Source organism: Meleagris gallopavo, chromosome 2 (assembly GCF_000146605.3).
Source record: "Meleagris gallopavo isolate NT-WF06-2002-E0010 breed Aviagen turkey brand Nicholas breeding stock chromosome 2, Turkey_5.1, whole genome shotgun sequence".
NCBI lineage: Eukaryota > Metazoa > Chordata > Aves > Galliformes > Phasianidae > Meleagris > Meleagris gallopavo.
The window spans coordinates 84,441,211-84,455,798 of record NC_015012.2 but is presented as its reverse complement, the minus strand read 5'-3'; the positions used below and the strand labels follow the sequence as shown (position 1 = coordinate 84,455,798).

Here is a 14,588-nt window from a genome sequence, read left to right as displayed (position 1 = left end):
TGTTCAGTTCAGAAGTACAATACCCAATATGCCTGTAGTACCCATGAGAATTAAAAATTGTGTGGAGCCGGATAGACGGTGATCCCGAGGGGTTGGTGCTCTGCCAGCACCCATTAAAGCAGCTGCTGCTGTGCTGGCTGTGCAATGAGATCTGCAGCTGCTGGCCACGCTCAATAGCAGAGCAATGTGCAGCCGTGGGTCTGCCAGTGTGGCGCAGAGTGGGTCAGCTAGGGGTGGGCACAGGAAGGTTGGCTGCTAGGAAGGGAAAAACACCATTGGGATGAGTCTTTAACTCAGGTCCTGGTTCGTGTTGGACCCAGAGCATGACAGAACTCCTCTAAGTAAAGAGGGTAAGGAGTCATTTTCCCCTTTGACCACATCTAAGCATTTTTTCTATACATATATTTATGCACAAATACTAATTTTGCCTGAACCAAGTTAAGCAGACTTTAACCACACCCAGGGAGTTTCCTGCAGGCTTTGTGAATGGATTGATGTTAATGGACTGAAATTGCTTCTGCTTCAATTATAATTACTTCAAATCAGGTAAAGCTGGTGAATTTAACATGATGGTCCAGAACACAGGGCTGGGAAATGAGCAGGTAGAAGTTTTAGTATTATACTCACATAAACTCTACCAAGGATCAGTTTAACTTAGCAAAAATTAAATTTAACTTTTCTTTTTTCCCTTTAAAGAAATTGGTAGCTTTTTTTTTTTTCCATGGATCTGTCTTGAATACTTTTTAAAATAATGCTAAGTAAGGGATTAGGCATTTTGCATGAATTTTTGGTTGTTGGCACTGAACTTGCCTGTTGCAAGGAGGTGCAAATTCTTCTGGTGATATCTTAGCAACAAAGGATTTGATGAAAAAATTCCTCTACTAACTTGCATGGGGCCAAGATTTTACCCTTGATCTGTAAGTGGAATGCAAAACTTTGCATCCTAAGTGAGATACATGGTTATTGGTTACAGCAGACAGCATTTTCCTTCTGCCCAAGCACACCGTTCTCTGCAGCATGTCGGATGTGTGGAGATGGGAAGAATTGTCCCTGAATTCCTGTGTTGCTTTTTTTACTTTTTTTTCTTCTTTCTTCCCCACATTGGAAAAAAAATTGTTTTGGAGCTTGATAGCAGGAGTGGCTTAGAAATGGGAAGGAAATGACTATCATTTCTAAAACTTTTCAAGTACAAAAAAAAAATCTACCGTATCATCTGCCTTGGAATGAAACCAAGAGTTTATCAGTGGTTTCTATGGAGAAAAAGAGAGAACACCCATTCAAGCTAACCAGCAATGTAATGGTCAGGGAACATTTTTAGCGGGCAGAACTTTGGCTCTGCACTGAGAAACACATCTGATGAACAGACTGCATTCCCGCCCCCCGCCCCACTTCAGCACCACCACCTACTTTCACCCAGGAAATATCATCCATCAGACAATTCTGAGCTGAATCAACTGGTAGTTAATGTATTGTTAGCCACCAAGGATCCTGCAAGCTAATCCTGTTTTAAAAGATGTTGAGTAGCCCTTTCAGGACCCGATTCAGTAGTGAAGTTGCTGTAATTTTTAATCCATTATCCTGACAGAAATCAAATGGTGAAATCTAAGAGAATTCTCTACTGATGAGGACATTGTTATGATCTCAGTTATTTTTCTGCTTCATTTTCTGCCTACTAAGGACCTCCAGGAAAGAACGATAGCCATGGCTGTTGATATCTGCTGTGGCTGACCATTACAATTTCATTTTAATTTGTCATCTTGGGACATCAAAGATGGAAACAGGCTCTCTTTATTTACTGTTTTTTGTTGTTGTTGTTGCTGTTTTCTTTTCGGAAACTGTACTAGGAATTTGCCCTTTAATGATTGACTTCAGTTTGTTTTTTCTAAATTACAGAATTTCATTTGCCAGGTTATTTTGTTTGCTTTGACGCTCTCTTTGCTTCCTTTATATCTTGATTTATTAAAATATTATAAAACTTGCATAATGCAGACAAAATACTCGGGTGAGTAAAGGGATTTATCCCTTATTCTCAAGGCTGAAACTAGAATATTTATAAAAGTATTTGGAGATGTAGGAGGGAGTAAAGGAGATCTGTTTTCTGGTGTGATAGCAGCACAAGGAAAATCCATTGATATAAGTAGTTAAAACTTGCTGTATGGCCTCATTTGAAGACTATAGCACAAAGTCTTTCTGCCTGAATGCTTGCTATTGTACGTTGCTGAATAGTGTCCTATTTCTGATTTGCTTTTAACTCTGTCTTTATGAAGCTGCAAGGAGTGATCCTGGCCTTTAAACTTCAGAAATAGTCATAGAATTATAGAATGGTTTGGGTTGGAAGGGACCTTTAAGATCATCGAGTTCAACCCCCCTGCTATGGGCAGGAATTAAACCTGCAAGGTAACTTGAAGCCCCATCCAGCCTTACCTTGAACATCAGGGGGGGAGCATCCACAACCTTACTGGGCAACCTGTTCCAGTGTCTCACCACCCTCACAATAAAAAATTTCTTCCTGATATCTAGATTAAATCTACTCTCTTCCAGTTTAAAGCCATTTCCCCCCATTCTGTTGCTACATGCCCTTATAAAAAGTCCCTCCACAGCTTTCCTGTCAGTCCCCTTCAGGTACAGGAAGGCTGCTATAAGGTCCCCCCAGAGCCTTCTCTTCCCTGTACTGAAGAGCTCTAGCTCTCTCAGCTTATCAGTAATATAGCTGATATTCACTCGTGTGAAAGTATCCATTTTATACAAGGGAATTATCACAATTTTTCAGCTCTTCACAACATTGTGGCTTTAAGTTTTGTGTTGGTCATCCCCATGAGTATAAATTTGTGTTTTTCAGTGCAGCAGTTTGATTTGTTTACCTGTGGAATTTATAAATGACAGGTAGGTGAACAGGCTTCTGCTAGAAACTCAACTAACTACTATTTACTTAGAATCAGGCTTAATTTTGTTTTGTAAACTTCTGGTACAGAAATTTGTGACAAAAATTATTTCATTTGAGTTCTTTACAATGCTGAATGTATTATAACTTTCAACCAGATTTTACCAGACTTATAACACTGAGTGTTGCCCAACTGAAATCAGCAATTTGATTCGTCCAAGAACTAGGAATTCTTATGCTTGATAATTGGTAATTATTGTCAAGATTACTTAGTAAAAAGGTTAAGATAGCAGAAGAAGAGAGATTCAAGGAGAGATTTTTCAGCTATTGTTTTTTCAAGTATTTGGATTGGAGAAAATGAAAATGCAGCTTAATGAAAGCTGATGGTCTGCAATTGCAGAAGTGTTAAAATTTTGTAATTAAAAAAAAAAAATCTGAACCTAAAAACTCTTCTGCCAATGTCTGTCTACTTTGGATTTGTTTCCTTTCATTGTATACAGCAAATATAATGATCTTTTCCTAAAGACTGATTTGTTTGTGAGGATAAGAAAGGCTCCATAGTGCTTTTAATTAACATTCAGAACAGGCAAAGGAGAGTGGATGAAAGTTGCATCTATTCTCTGCTTGGGTAAGTGGTGTAAGTGCAGTTGATCCTAAATCCTTTCATTCCATTTAGCAGAACATCTAAAAGCATGAGAATAATTTTCAGTTTTCTGGGCAAGTGCAATATCTCCAGTTTACATTGTATTTTCCTGCAGTAAAGTGGAGAATTCATAAATAAAGTAACCCTTAGCATTTCCTTTAGATCTTGTGATTTTTCAGCCTTCAAGAATTGAGACAGATTCCTGCTTTAATGTAATGGATTATGTAAATGTCCAGTCATGGCCTTGATCTTCATGATAGTGTTGTGTTTGGTCTGTTGTATTTTGTTGACTTCTGGTTGGGTTTTTATTCCATTCTGGTCCCAGCCATGCAGTATTGACACCCATCTGCCCTGCCCACCACACGTGGTAAATGTGGCCATCCCTGTGCTGCTGCCAGCCTGCAGGCCAGGGCCCCCTGTGCTCCTACAGCAGACTGTGGAGTTACCTGGGAAGAAGAGGCTGCCTGGGATCAGCAGCATGCCAGTGAGTGCTCCTAGTCTTCCACCAGCTGCAGTCCTCGGATTAATAAGAGAATCACAGAATATCCTGTGTTAAAAGGGACCCACAAGAGCCATTGAGTCCACTAAGGAGCACTCAAAATTCAAACCATATTTTGAGAGCATTCTCCTTGTATGATGGGGTTTGGCATATAGACGTGGTCTACATAGCTAGAATTAGATTTACTTCATATTCTTGCCAGTACAGTCTTGAAAACCTCCTGGTCAGGATGATTTGCTTCCCACAGACTAGCTTCCAAAACTGTGGCTTGGAGTTGTAGCTTGAATGCTGCACTGCATGAGATAAATAATCTGCAGGGGTTTCCTGGAAAAATAATCCAGCCTGGTTCCTGTCATTCCAAAGGGAAACATGCTGACTCTGTATGAGTCAGAGTGTGGAGCTTGGGGGGGGAGAATATTGTTTCTGCAAGAGCTGTATAGCCATCCCTCTGCTAGTATCATGTCTGGGAGCCAAGGTGTTAGCAGGGCTTTGGAAATTTTGCACATTAAACTGCCTATTTTATCCTATTAGTCAGAGTATTTTTTCTCAGTTAGTGTTTCTTTGTAAGCATATGTACTTACTAATGGCTTGGGCAAGATATTTCTGCTGCTTCTAATACTTGGTGCTGTGCTCAGCGCAGATACTTTTTCTACTTGTCTGATTGCAATAAAATTTCATGTGGTTCAGTGAAGTTATAGGTTTGTGAGTTAGGATTATGGATAGAGTTAGGATGTAGTTATATGGTCCTGAATTATTTTGCTAAAACAGATTTGGAGTTTTAAACCACCTTAGTATAGGCTACAGATAAGTTTTTTGGCTGTCACGTAAGGAGAAGCAACCCTCTTGAAGGATGTGCACATTGTCATGTAACAGCAAGCCTGCTGGTTGGTGTTAAGCAAAAATTCAATTATCTACAGATTTGAGGCTCAGTGAATCTTTGCTGTTTGTCACAGTACTAGTGCATTCCTATTAAAGCTAGAGATGATGCTGTCCTTCATAATAGATGAACAAACTGAAAAAGACAATATAAGGTAAACTACAAGGAAATGAGTATGGTAACACCTGTATATGCAACGCTAGTATACAATAATACATACTGCTACCGCTTCCCATGGCGCGTTTCATAAGTGTCTGTCTATAGGAACACTGAAAGCACCTGGAGCAGCAAAGTGAAATGGCTATGGTGTACGTATAAATAAAACACTGATTTTTGGATGACCCTATCTGCGTATTGATGCGTTAGTTGTTTTTATGATCTAGAAAGAGCAAAGCCTATTTTGATAAACCTAATTTTCATAGTGTTAAGAAGTAGCAATATATGTTAATAATATTATGTTTGTTGTGCTTTCCTCCTTTAACTGAGAATTACATCTTTTTATTATATATAACATTATGTTCTTGTTCATTTTAGACAAGCTGTATATGGGACCAGGGCAACTATACCATGATCTGCAGAACCTTTTACATGATTTGAATGTAGTTGGTCAAATTAGTCAATTAATAGGCAGCCTTAAAGGAAATTATCAGGTAATAAACAAAGCTGGATTTATTTTTAAAATGTATTCTTGTTGTAAAATAGCCCAGTTGTTTTTCCCTAGGGTCAATGTAAGATGTTCTCTCTGTAAAGAAATCATTTTTATCTCCAGTAATTCAATTGCTTTTAAATGTTTAATGCTGTAAGTAGATTACAGCTGTCTTTTAATCTTGTTTTGCTTCATTGTTTTTAAGTGTAGGTGGAAACTACAAGAGTCTACATTTCCTCAGTAGCTGATAAGCTTATATGGAAACAGAATTATGTTTTGATCTTATGAAATTAGATTCCTACAGTTAGACGAGGTAGTAGGAGGATGGTTGCTTGGAGGAAGCTCTTATTCTCATATGAGCTTATAATTCTAGCTTTTGGGGAGAAATTGTACTTAAATGCAAATCACAAAAATGTTAATAGATGTTGTGATGAATTTTGAAAGCAATTTGCTTTGGTTTTGTTCATGTCCCTTTCACTTACCCTTTGTTTTAGCAAATAGATATAGAACATTAACACTGAATTTCAGAATGAATTCTCAATTCTCCACATTCATAAGACCTAAAAATAAATCAATAATATATTTTTAATTGCTTTCTTCTTTGTTTTATATTTTTTACTTTCTTGTTTTATATCTTTTACATATGTTTGAGTATATTTTAAAATTCCTACCTGCCACCACAGACTAAGTAAATGTTTGCGTATATGAAAGCTGAGTTTCTCTTGGAATATCCTGACTTCAAAGTCAAGGACATTAAGTAGAACATAAAAATTGATGAAAATATGTACTGTGAAGGACATTTATAGAAGCAGTCTGTTAGGACAAAATTTCACCAGAATATGGAGGTGAATTTCAGCTGCGTTATTGGAATGAGGTGTGCAATAGATACTATAGGATTTTCATCCACTAAAAATGATAGAATCAAAATATACAAAACCTTTCCACTTTTGCTGCTAGTCAGAGCCAACTACATTTAAAAAACATAACATTTAATCAATGTTTCCAGACAGAGCTTTTTAAAATAATTCAGGAATAAGGTCAGTTTCTTTATTTTTGAAATATACCTTAATTTTTATAAAATTTTAACAATTGGTAATTCATGTGCTCTTGCATGTGAATAACTTCTTATGTTTATGTTAGAGAGAATGAATGTTTCAGCATCCTACTTAAGTGGTTTGCAACTACACAGAGCTTCCACAATGGCTACATAAATATTTTTGCCTCAAAGATTTGAACAAAAACATTGGCAGTGTGATTTATAGAGGTTTTCTTGAGGTTTCCTTTAGAAAGAGAATTTATTGATTCTTTATTGCAATGAAGTTAAAGGATTGTAGGAGCAGTCGATGCAAATTTGCATTTCATAGTTTGACAAATCCTTGGGAGTGTTATGTATGTATCAAAATCTGAACAGTGTGCAAGTAAATCATCATATGTTAACAATTTTTACAGACATTTCTGAAGTGTGTTTACAAATCTGTCTAAATTATCAATGATTAAAATGATAACTAAATGAGAGCCAGGTACTGGGAACTCTTTCTATGTAACGATCACCTTAGCTCATTGGAAATGGGTTGGTAGATGGATGTTGTTGCTTAGCATTCTTTTTTCAATTTTTCAGAACTTAAACCAATCGGTAGCACATGACTGGACCTCAGGTTTACAAAAATTGATCTTGAAAAAAGAAGACGAAATCAGAGCAGCAGATCGCTGTAGAATTCAGCTGCAGCTTCCAGGAAAACAGGACAAGTCAGTAGTAATTCTTGATTGTGAAACTTTCTAAATGGGTTTGTGTGTTAGGTAGAGATATACCAGGGAACCTTTAGGTCTTCCTGCTCTTTTGTCTCTACAGTTAGCCTCTGAATTGCACTGTCATGTTGAAGCATTTGCAACTTCCATGTTTCAGAACAGCAGTGTAGTTCTTCTCCTGTTCCTCAACACTAAGTTCCTGATGCAAGATAAGAGAGGAACTGTGATGATGGCACTTGACAAGGAATAGCCACTATTATATTAATTTGCCAAGGAGGATTATTCTTCTTGTACCTTTTCATGTAAAGCGTGAGAAGAAGGACGTGTGGCTTGTCATAACCCATCTGAGCTGTGTCCTTTAGGATAAAGGAAGATGGTTGGAATTTTGTCTTGCTTTACTTTTCTAGCCCTGTCTGAATCTCATACTTAGTACGTTTAGAATGGCCTCTTTTTGTGTAATTGGTTTTCATTTATTTTATTTAATTTTTGTCTTGCAGGTCTGGGCGGCCTACTTTCTTTACAGCTGTATTCAATACATTTACTCCTGCCATCAAACAGTCTTGGATCAACAATTTGCAAATGGCTAAACTAGCCCTTGGTAATTCTTGGTTTCCTACATTTCCTATCAAGTTATGATTCAAGTATAAGATGTACAGTGTAATACCTTTTTCATACAAAATGACTTTTATTCTTTTTTTTTTTTTACAAAGTTCTATCTACAGATCTTGAAATTGCAATACAGTAGATAGTAACGATTGATTTACAAAGTAGTGCTGATCTGTATGATCTATGATAATAATTTTTATTTGATATATCTAAATCAAAATGAATGAAGTTACACTACATGTCAGACTGATGAGGAAATTACTCCATTGTATACATATCTTTTCAGATATTACAATCTTTTCACCCATATGCCTTTGAGGTTCAAATTTTTCAGTTTTAGCTCAAGAAATTTTACCTAGGAAGTGATAGTACAGCTGTTAGTTCATTTGTTTTTAACTTCCTGAGCATGAAATAAACATTCATGACATTTTGATGAAATATTTCTTTAGTTGGATACATGAAATAAGTTTTTCTCTTGGGACCAGAGTCAGTTCTTTTAGTATAACCTTTTAGTTTTCACTAGAGAAATTATCACTAACAAATCTGATCTAAGTGGGAGCAACAAAGAACGTTCTGTCCTGTGATGTTATTAGTTTCCTGTGTTTCCTCAGGGTGCCTAAGTTTCAAAAGTTAACTGGGATGTTGAATGCTTAAGTTGAAACATTGAGGATATGCAAAGTAGAAAGCAACTTTTGCCAGCACTTTTTCAAAATATGGTATTTTTATGGCATCTCACAGTAGACAGATAAAACAACAAAAAAGGAAAGAAAACTGGACATCTTCATCATTGCAGGAGGTGAATCCTTGTAAGGATGATAAATAGCAGATGGTAGTGATGCGACTTTGCTGGCAGAGAAATGGTCATATTTGCAGGTGATAGATTTGATAGGTCTGAGGAAAGGTTTGATATTCTTCAAGGATTCAAAAGAGGAAGAGGAAGGGTACCTTTACTCTTTTAATAAGCTACTGACAAGATCATTAGCATTTTGCTAGTATTAAGTGTTGCTTTTTTGGCATTAACAGTAGTTACATAATCTACCGTATTGAATTTCTGCTCATAGTTTTATTGTTTATTCCAACAAAAGTACATATAACATGAGAAGAGCCTGCTCATTACTAGCCAATTGTAATTATTTTCTATTTTCTATTTCTGTGGAGAGATGTAAGCAGTTATTCAGTGAAAGTGTTGTGGGATGTTTGTTTGTTTTTTCTGTTACAGCGGAGGATAACCTGTTAGGTTGGTTCTGTGTGGAAGATGATGGGAATCAAATCAAAAAGGAGAAACATCCTCTCCTTGTTAGACACATGCCAGTGATGATGGCCAAGCAGCAGGAGTTTAAGGTGAATAGAACTGATTATACGAAATTACAATTTGTTTTCTTTTGTGACGTCACTTCTAAGGAAAACTGTATTGTAAATACATCTGTTAGTTCTCATCTATTAGTTCTCTTAAGTTACTTCTAGTGTATACTTTGGTATAAGACCAACAGCAATAGAAAGTCCAAGAGTGTTGCAGGAACACAGTATTTGAGACCTTAAAGAACAAAGTATGTAGATTTATACGATATGGCATTTCTATTCAGGTGTAAGCTCATTACTCAAGGAAAAGGATGCATTGGAAATGTGCAACAGTTTTAAATGGATTCAGAGCAGAACTGCAGCTTACAGCAGCTGAAGTCTGCTGAGAGTCTCCAGTCCCTTGTATAACTGCAGTCATTCATATCTTATTAGACACTTGGATTTATGTTTATTGAATATTTTCTATGTCACAGTTGGATAAATAACCAAACCGATTATTTTAAAGGGAAATTTAAATACTCGCATTTCTGTAGAGCCTGTGTATTTGTAAGTTCTGTAGGTCTGTGCCAAGTGCCTTAAAGGCTCAGGTTCATCCCTTGTAATCAAGTTTCAAAAGGATCTTTTTGTTTTGAAAAGAAGGGAAGGTCGTGTGTCCATACAGTTATGTAATGCTCTTTGCAGGCAGAGTTTGCCTGAGCTCCAAGACAGCTCTGCTAGTTTTACAGATCCAAAGGAGAACATAGAAGCCCAGCTGTCACTCCTGATGTTCTTAAAGCCCTTGATATTCCTGGATGAAATCGCCTAAATATTTCTTCTGCTTTTTTGCAGCTTCAGCTGCAGTTTTGATGTAGAGGTACAGGTTGGGATGGGAAGCCCTTTGCTTGGCTGATCCTGCTATCTCTTAGCATACTGCTCAGACTGCCTGGTAGTACAGGGAGTCAGTAACAGCCATCAGAGCAAATTTACATCATTGTGTAAAAGGCTTATTGAAATAGAGAGCTAAACTACTAGGATTTGACTGTGAAAAACATCATCAGTTTTGAGGAAGACATAAAGTGACATAGAGATGTAAGAAACAGCCTGAGAAATACTTAGCCAGCAGGTTAACTTTTTCTTTCTTTAGTGATGTACTTAGTTGTCATAGCTACTGTAAATCACTATTATGAGTTCTTTTATTTTTCTGATCTGTCTTCTATCCTTGTTGTGTATTGCTTTGGTGAATACATACCATTATTACTACTTCTAGTCACTCGATGATGTCTGCTGACTTCAGGGAGAATTTCTAAATTCTTTGTACTTCTGAAAAACAAACTGGAAATTTAGAACTCTTAAATTATGACCACTAGTTTCCTTTCAAAAAATAAAATAAAACCAATGATCTCACTGTAGTGAAATGATGTTGCGAGATTCTGTTGAAGTGTGTAAGTTAATACTAACCAACTTGTCTCCAGAATCACAAGCAATATTGTGTCATTGATGCCTGAGACAAGCACATGAGTGTGAACTGTAGAGGATGCTGTCTAAAAGCATAATATTGTACCTCATCACAAACCTTTTTACTCTGTTAAAAATATATTCAAGAAGTTCATAATAGAGAAGTGCTTATGTAGTCTTTTTATTAGGGGAAATCAGAGAAAATAGATATAAATCATAAAAAGGCCTTTTTTAGAGCTTGTGTACTGGTGTTTCATTTTCTGAGCAAGGAAAGACTTGCATTGATCTTCAGTCTGGCAGAATTCTTGAGGAGTGGGTTGGGTTGGTTATTTTTATTTTTTCCTTAAATGGCCTGGATGATAAAGTCCTGAGTATAATTTTTAGTTTACTGACAGTGATGCGATAACAAGAAGTGGGAGGGAGGGAGTGAAGGCATTTTGAAGCATAGCATTAACATTCAAAATGAGTAGAACACTTGAAGAAGTGATCTGAAGAAATAAAGAGGGTGATAATAATTAGGACAGACACACAGTATTCTCTTGCAGAATTAAGTACCTACACAAGTACAGATTGATGAGGTGATTGAGTAGAAAGTCCATAAAAGCAATTTTTAAGATAACAACAAGGCAAGAATTGGTTAAAAATGTGATATTGTTACAAAGAGCAAATAACCAATGGAATGCATCCAAACAAGGTTCAGAGAAGGTAATCATTATGTAGTATTTTACATAGTAAGTATTTTACAGATCAGCTAAAGCAGGGTGTTCAGTTTACATAGTTCTGCATTTCCAAATATGTGGAGATGGTAGGGAGATACCAGTTGTAAAACAACAGTCGTAAGCAAGAATTTTAAAAACTAACTTTAAAAGTTTAAAACAAGATTTAGCAAAATAATTAAATGAATTAATGATCGTGCTTACTGAGCCTAATGAAGAGGAGACTCAAAGAGTGTCATGACATATAGCAGCCTTATATGTGAAAGGATACTATAGAAGGGAAGATAGTATCTGATTGCTAAGATGAGAAGGTTAGCGTTTACATCAGGGACGACTTTAGGTTGGAAAAAAAGTAATGAAATTTGAAGCTCTGTGAAGCTTTTGGACAAATCAGGTGGAAAATTTTTAGTCTTTAGCTTTTAATGTCTGTAAGAGTAGACAAGAATGTGCTAGGAATGATACACAAGCAGTTGACCCTGCCCGCTGGAAGCTGGATGGGCTAGATTGACTTCTTGGCTTCTTTTCTGACATTGTGATATCCTTAAATGATTGATTTAATTAATTACAGATTAAATAAGACTGAATCAGGCATATCTTTTTAACCTTAACTGTCCACATTTTTGTTTGTTTGTTTGAAGATTGAATGCGCCGCTTATAACCCTGAATTGTACCTCTCCGGAGAAACGGAGTCAGATTCCTGTTCCATGGAACATGGTTTTCTTTGGGTAAGTTTAGTCTTGGAGAGAGGTTTGTCTCCCCTTTCTGGAGATGTTTTTTTGTGACAATCAGCAGCATATGGATTTTATTATTATTGTTATTATTTTTATTTTTGTTTAATTATTTAAGATGAACTTCTATAGGGGATAACTAATACTGTACTCTATGTGTGATTGTTATTGTTGCACAGAATGAAATCAGGTGAGCACTGTTAGATGTGAGTTTTATGCTATTTAAAGCCATATGAGCTCACACAGTCATTTTTGTCTGTATCCATATTTGAAAAATGTTTTAGCTATAAGCAATTTAAGTGTGTACATAGGAAAATAATGTACTAGCACATTATTATGACCTAAATATGCTGATATTCTAGCAAAGTGGCATCGCCTATTTTTGTTTTTTAAATGCTAAAAATTTCAGCAAGTTTTCTTGTTACTGCAAAACTGAGATTTTAAGGGACAACATTTTGGAACCCTGGAAAGTTAAAAGTTAAAGTTAAAAGTAGTTTGTGTCAGTGGTCTTTTTCAGGATGACTTGTGTATTTTCTTTTTGTCTTTGTTAATTGAAAACAGTCATCACAAATACATGTCAATGAAGTCTTTCTACTACTGCATAATTTTCTTTCTTCTTCTTTGCCATGTTTTTCATTTCATACATGCATAGGGAGTCGCTGTATAAATGTGTGTTGGTGCTTAGGTGCACAATTTATTGTTCTACTCTTCCCAGTTTCCTAAAATATTTGTGAACATATTGATGATATTTAGATTTGGATCAAGGAGAACATGTATCTGATGATATTGGTAATCCTCTGTTCTGTTGCAGCAGAGTATTTATGTGTAGACCTGTTACTCTTCAAAGGACGAGCTTCAACTATATTATCAATTTCAAGAGTAGCTGAGATAACTAAGAATGCTGGTTTTTAAAATAATATATTGCACAGCTGCTTACTCTAATTGCAATACATTCTGTATGTACATTTCAGGATAGGCTAAAATATTTGTCCTTGGGAAAAAAAGTTTCTGTGAGTATACAGTGGAATTCTGTGTTCATATGCAATGTTTTAAAACATTCTGAAGCTGAATTATTTTCTTGTTCAACTTGAGATGCACTCTTTGACTTTCCAATATTCCTCCTTGTTAATGCTGCTCCTGCTGGAGACAGTTATCAATCTCTGTCTATTATTTTTATTGTTTCTCTTTCCAATTCAGATTGGCAGTTGTACTAATCAGATGGGCCAGATCGCAATAGTCTCATTTCAGAGCTCTGGTCCTAAGGTTATTGAGTGCTTCAATGTGGAATCGCGGATTCTCTGCATGGTCTACATACCAGAAGAAGAGAAAATAAAGGAGATAAATATGTCTCTCAACTCTGAAAATGTTCCTGCAAAAGCTTCTAATGTGCCTACTATTTGCCTTGGCATGGAAGAAGGAAGGTGATTCTCATTTTTAGCATACTGTGTATGATTTATTCATTAGCTTTATTACTCTATAGCAAAAAATTGAGTTACTTACTAGAAAATGTTCTTTTCTTTAAAATGACCTCAATGTATCATTTTCATCTAAATCCACCTAAAGAAAAAATATGCCGTGCATCATTTTAAAATATACTATGTATTATTTAAAATAAAAATAAAACCTTTACTTAATGAAAGAGGCTTAATTCATCGTACATCATGTCTGAACAATATGAATATTATCTTTGCAGTGTTACAGCATAATTGTTAAGTATTGGAAAGTTTTTTAAATGGGAGAATTGTTAAATGAGGAACTCATTAACCTCCTACAGTGTGATATTGTGCATGATTTGTCATGCAAATAAATACTATTGCTATTTACTGTTGACATGAATTATTTTGCTTTGGTTGAACTGATGACCTTACTGAGTCATGACTCAATTGAAAGAAGCTGTATTTTCTAAAATTGTAACTCAGTAAGTGAACAAATCTTCCTTAGACTCATGAAGACATAAGTATGCAACAATATGCAATTTTTGTAGGGGTTTCCAACTGGTATAAATGAAGGAGAAAAAAAAAAAATCTGTGTAAGGAAAATGTTGTTTTCTAACAATTCCAAAATCTGGTTGCACTAATTGCCTTTGTGTGTCAGATGCAATTCATTCTAGATTTAATTATTCAATATTGCTAACATTCCCATGATGACAATCTGTAAGAACTATCAGAATTTTAGGTGCATTTGACGTGTGATAATGAGTGTTTCTTCTCTTTTCCCTAGTTCTATGGATAATACTTATTCCTTTTTCTTCTTTCTAATCAATGGGAAGCATGATTCTAACTATGTTTCTTTATTGAAGAAATGTTTCTCCTTTTTTTTTCCCTTATACTTCAGTGTCTTTGTTAAGTAATTGCAAATCGTCTATGTAGATATTCTGAAGGGTCAAAATAGTTCTTTCCATATTTGTCTTCCTATGTATGGAAGAAGAAAATATTTTTCCCCAGTATTTTATTACAAATCTCTTTAGTAAATATACTGTTGAGAATTTTGCAGACTTATCTTCTTCTTCTTCT

The 14,588-nt window shown here is 35.8% G+C and overlaps 2 protein-coding genes across 2 annotated transcripts in view; both read left to right on the top strand.

Annotated features, from left to right (window-relative positions):
• The window catches only part of ARHGEF10 (Rho guanine nucleotide exchange factor 10), a 30,427-nt gene extending 16,876 nt beyond the window's left edge, over nt 1–13,551 (top strand). Inside the window, exons 5-10 of the mRNA XM_010707783.3 lie at nt 5,435–5,550; nt 7,165–7,292; nt 7,790–7,890; nt 9,118–9,239; nt 11,986–12,072; nt 13,273–13,551. Coding sequence (XP_010706085.1) covers nt 5,435–5,550; nt 7,165–7,292; nt 7,790–7,890; nt 9,118–9,239; nt 11,986–12,072; nt 13,273–13,500 — 782 coding nt within the window. The 3' untranslated portion in view covers nt 13,501–13,551. The remainder of the gene's footprint in view (nt 1–5,434; nt 5,551–7,164; nt 7,293–7,789; nt 7,891–9,117; nt 9,240–11,985; nt 12,073–13,272) is intronic.
• A 398-nt stretch (nt 13,552–13,949) lies between these two features.
• The window catches only part of LOC100544490 (rho guanine nucleotide exchange factor 10), a 16,359-nt gene continuing 15,720 nt past the window's right edge, over nt 13,950–14,588 (top strand). The window contains exon 1 of the mRNA XM_019613581.1: nt 13,950–13,993. Within this exon, the coding sequence (XP_019469126.1) occupies nt 13,950–13,993 (44 nt within the window). The remainder of the gene's footprint in view (nt 13,994–14,588) is intronic.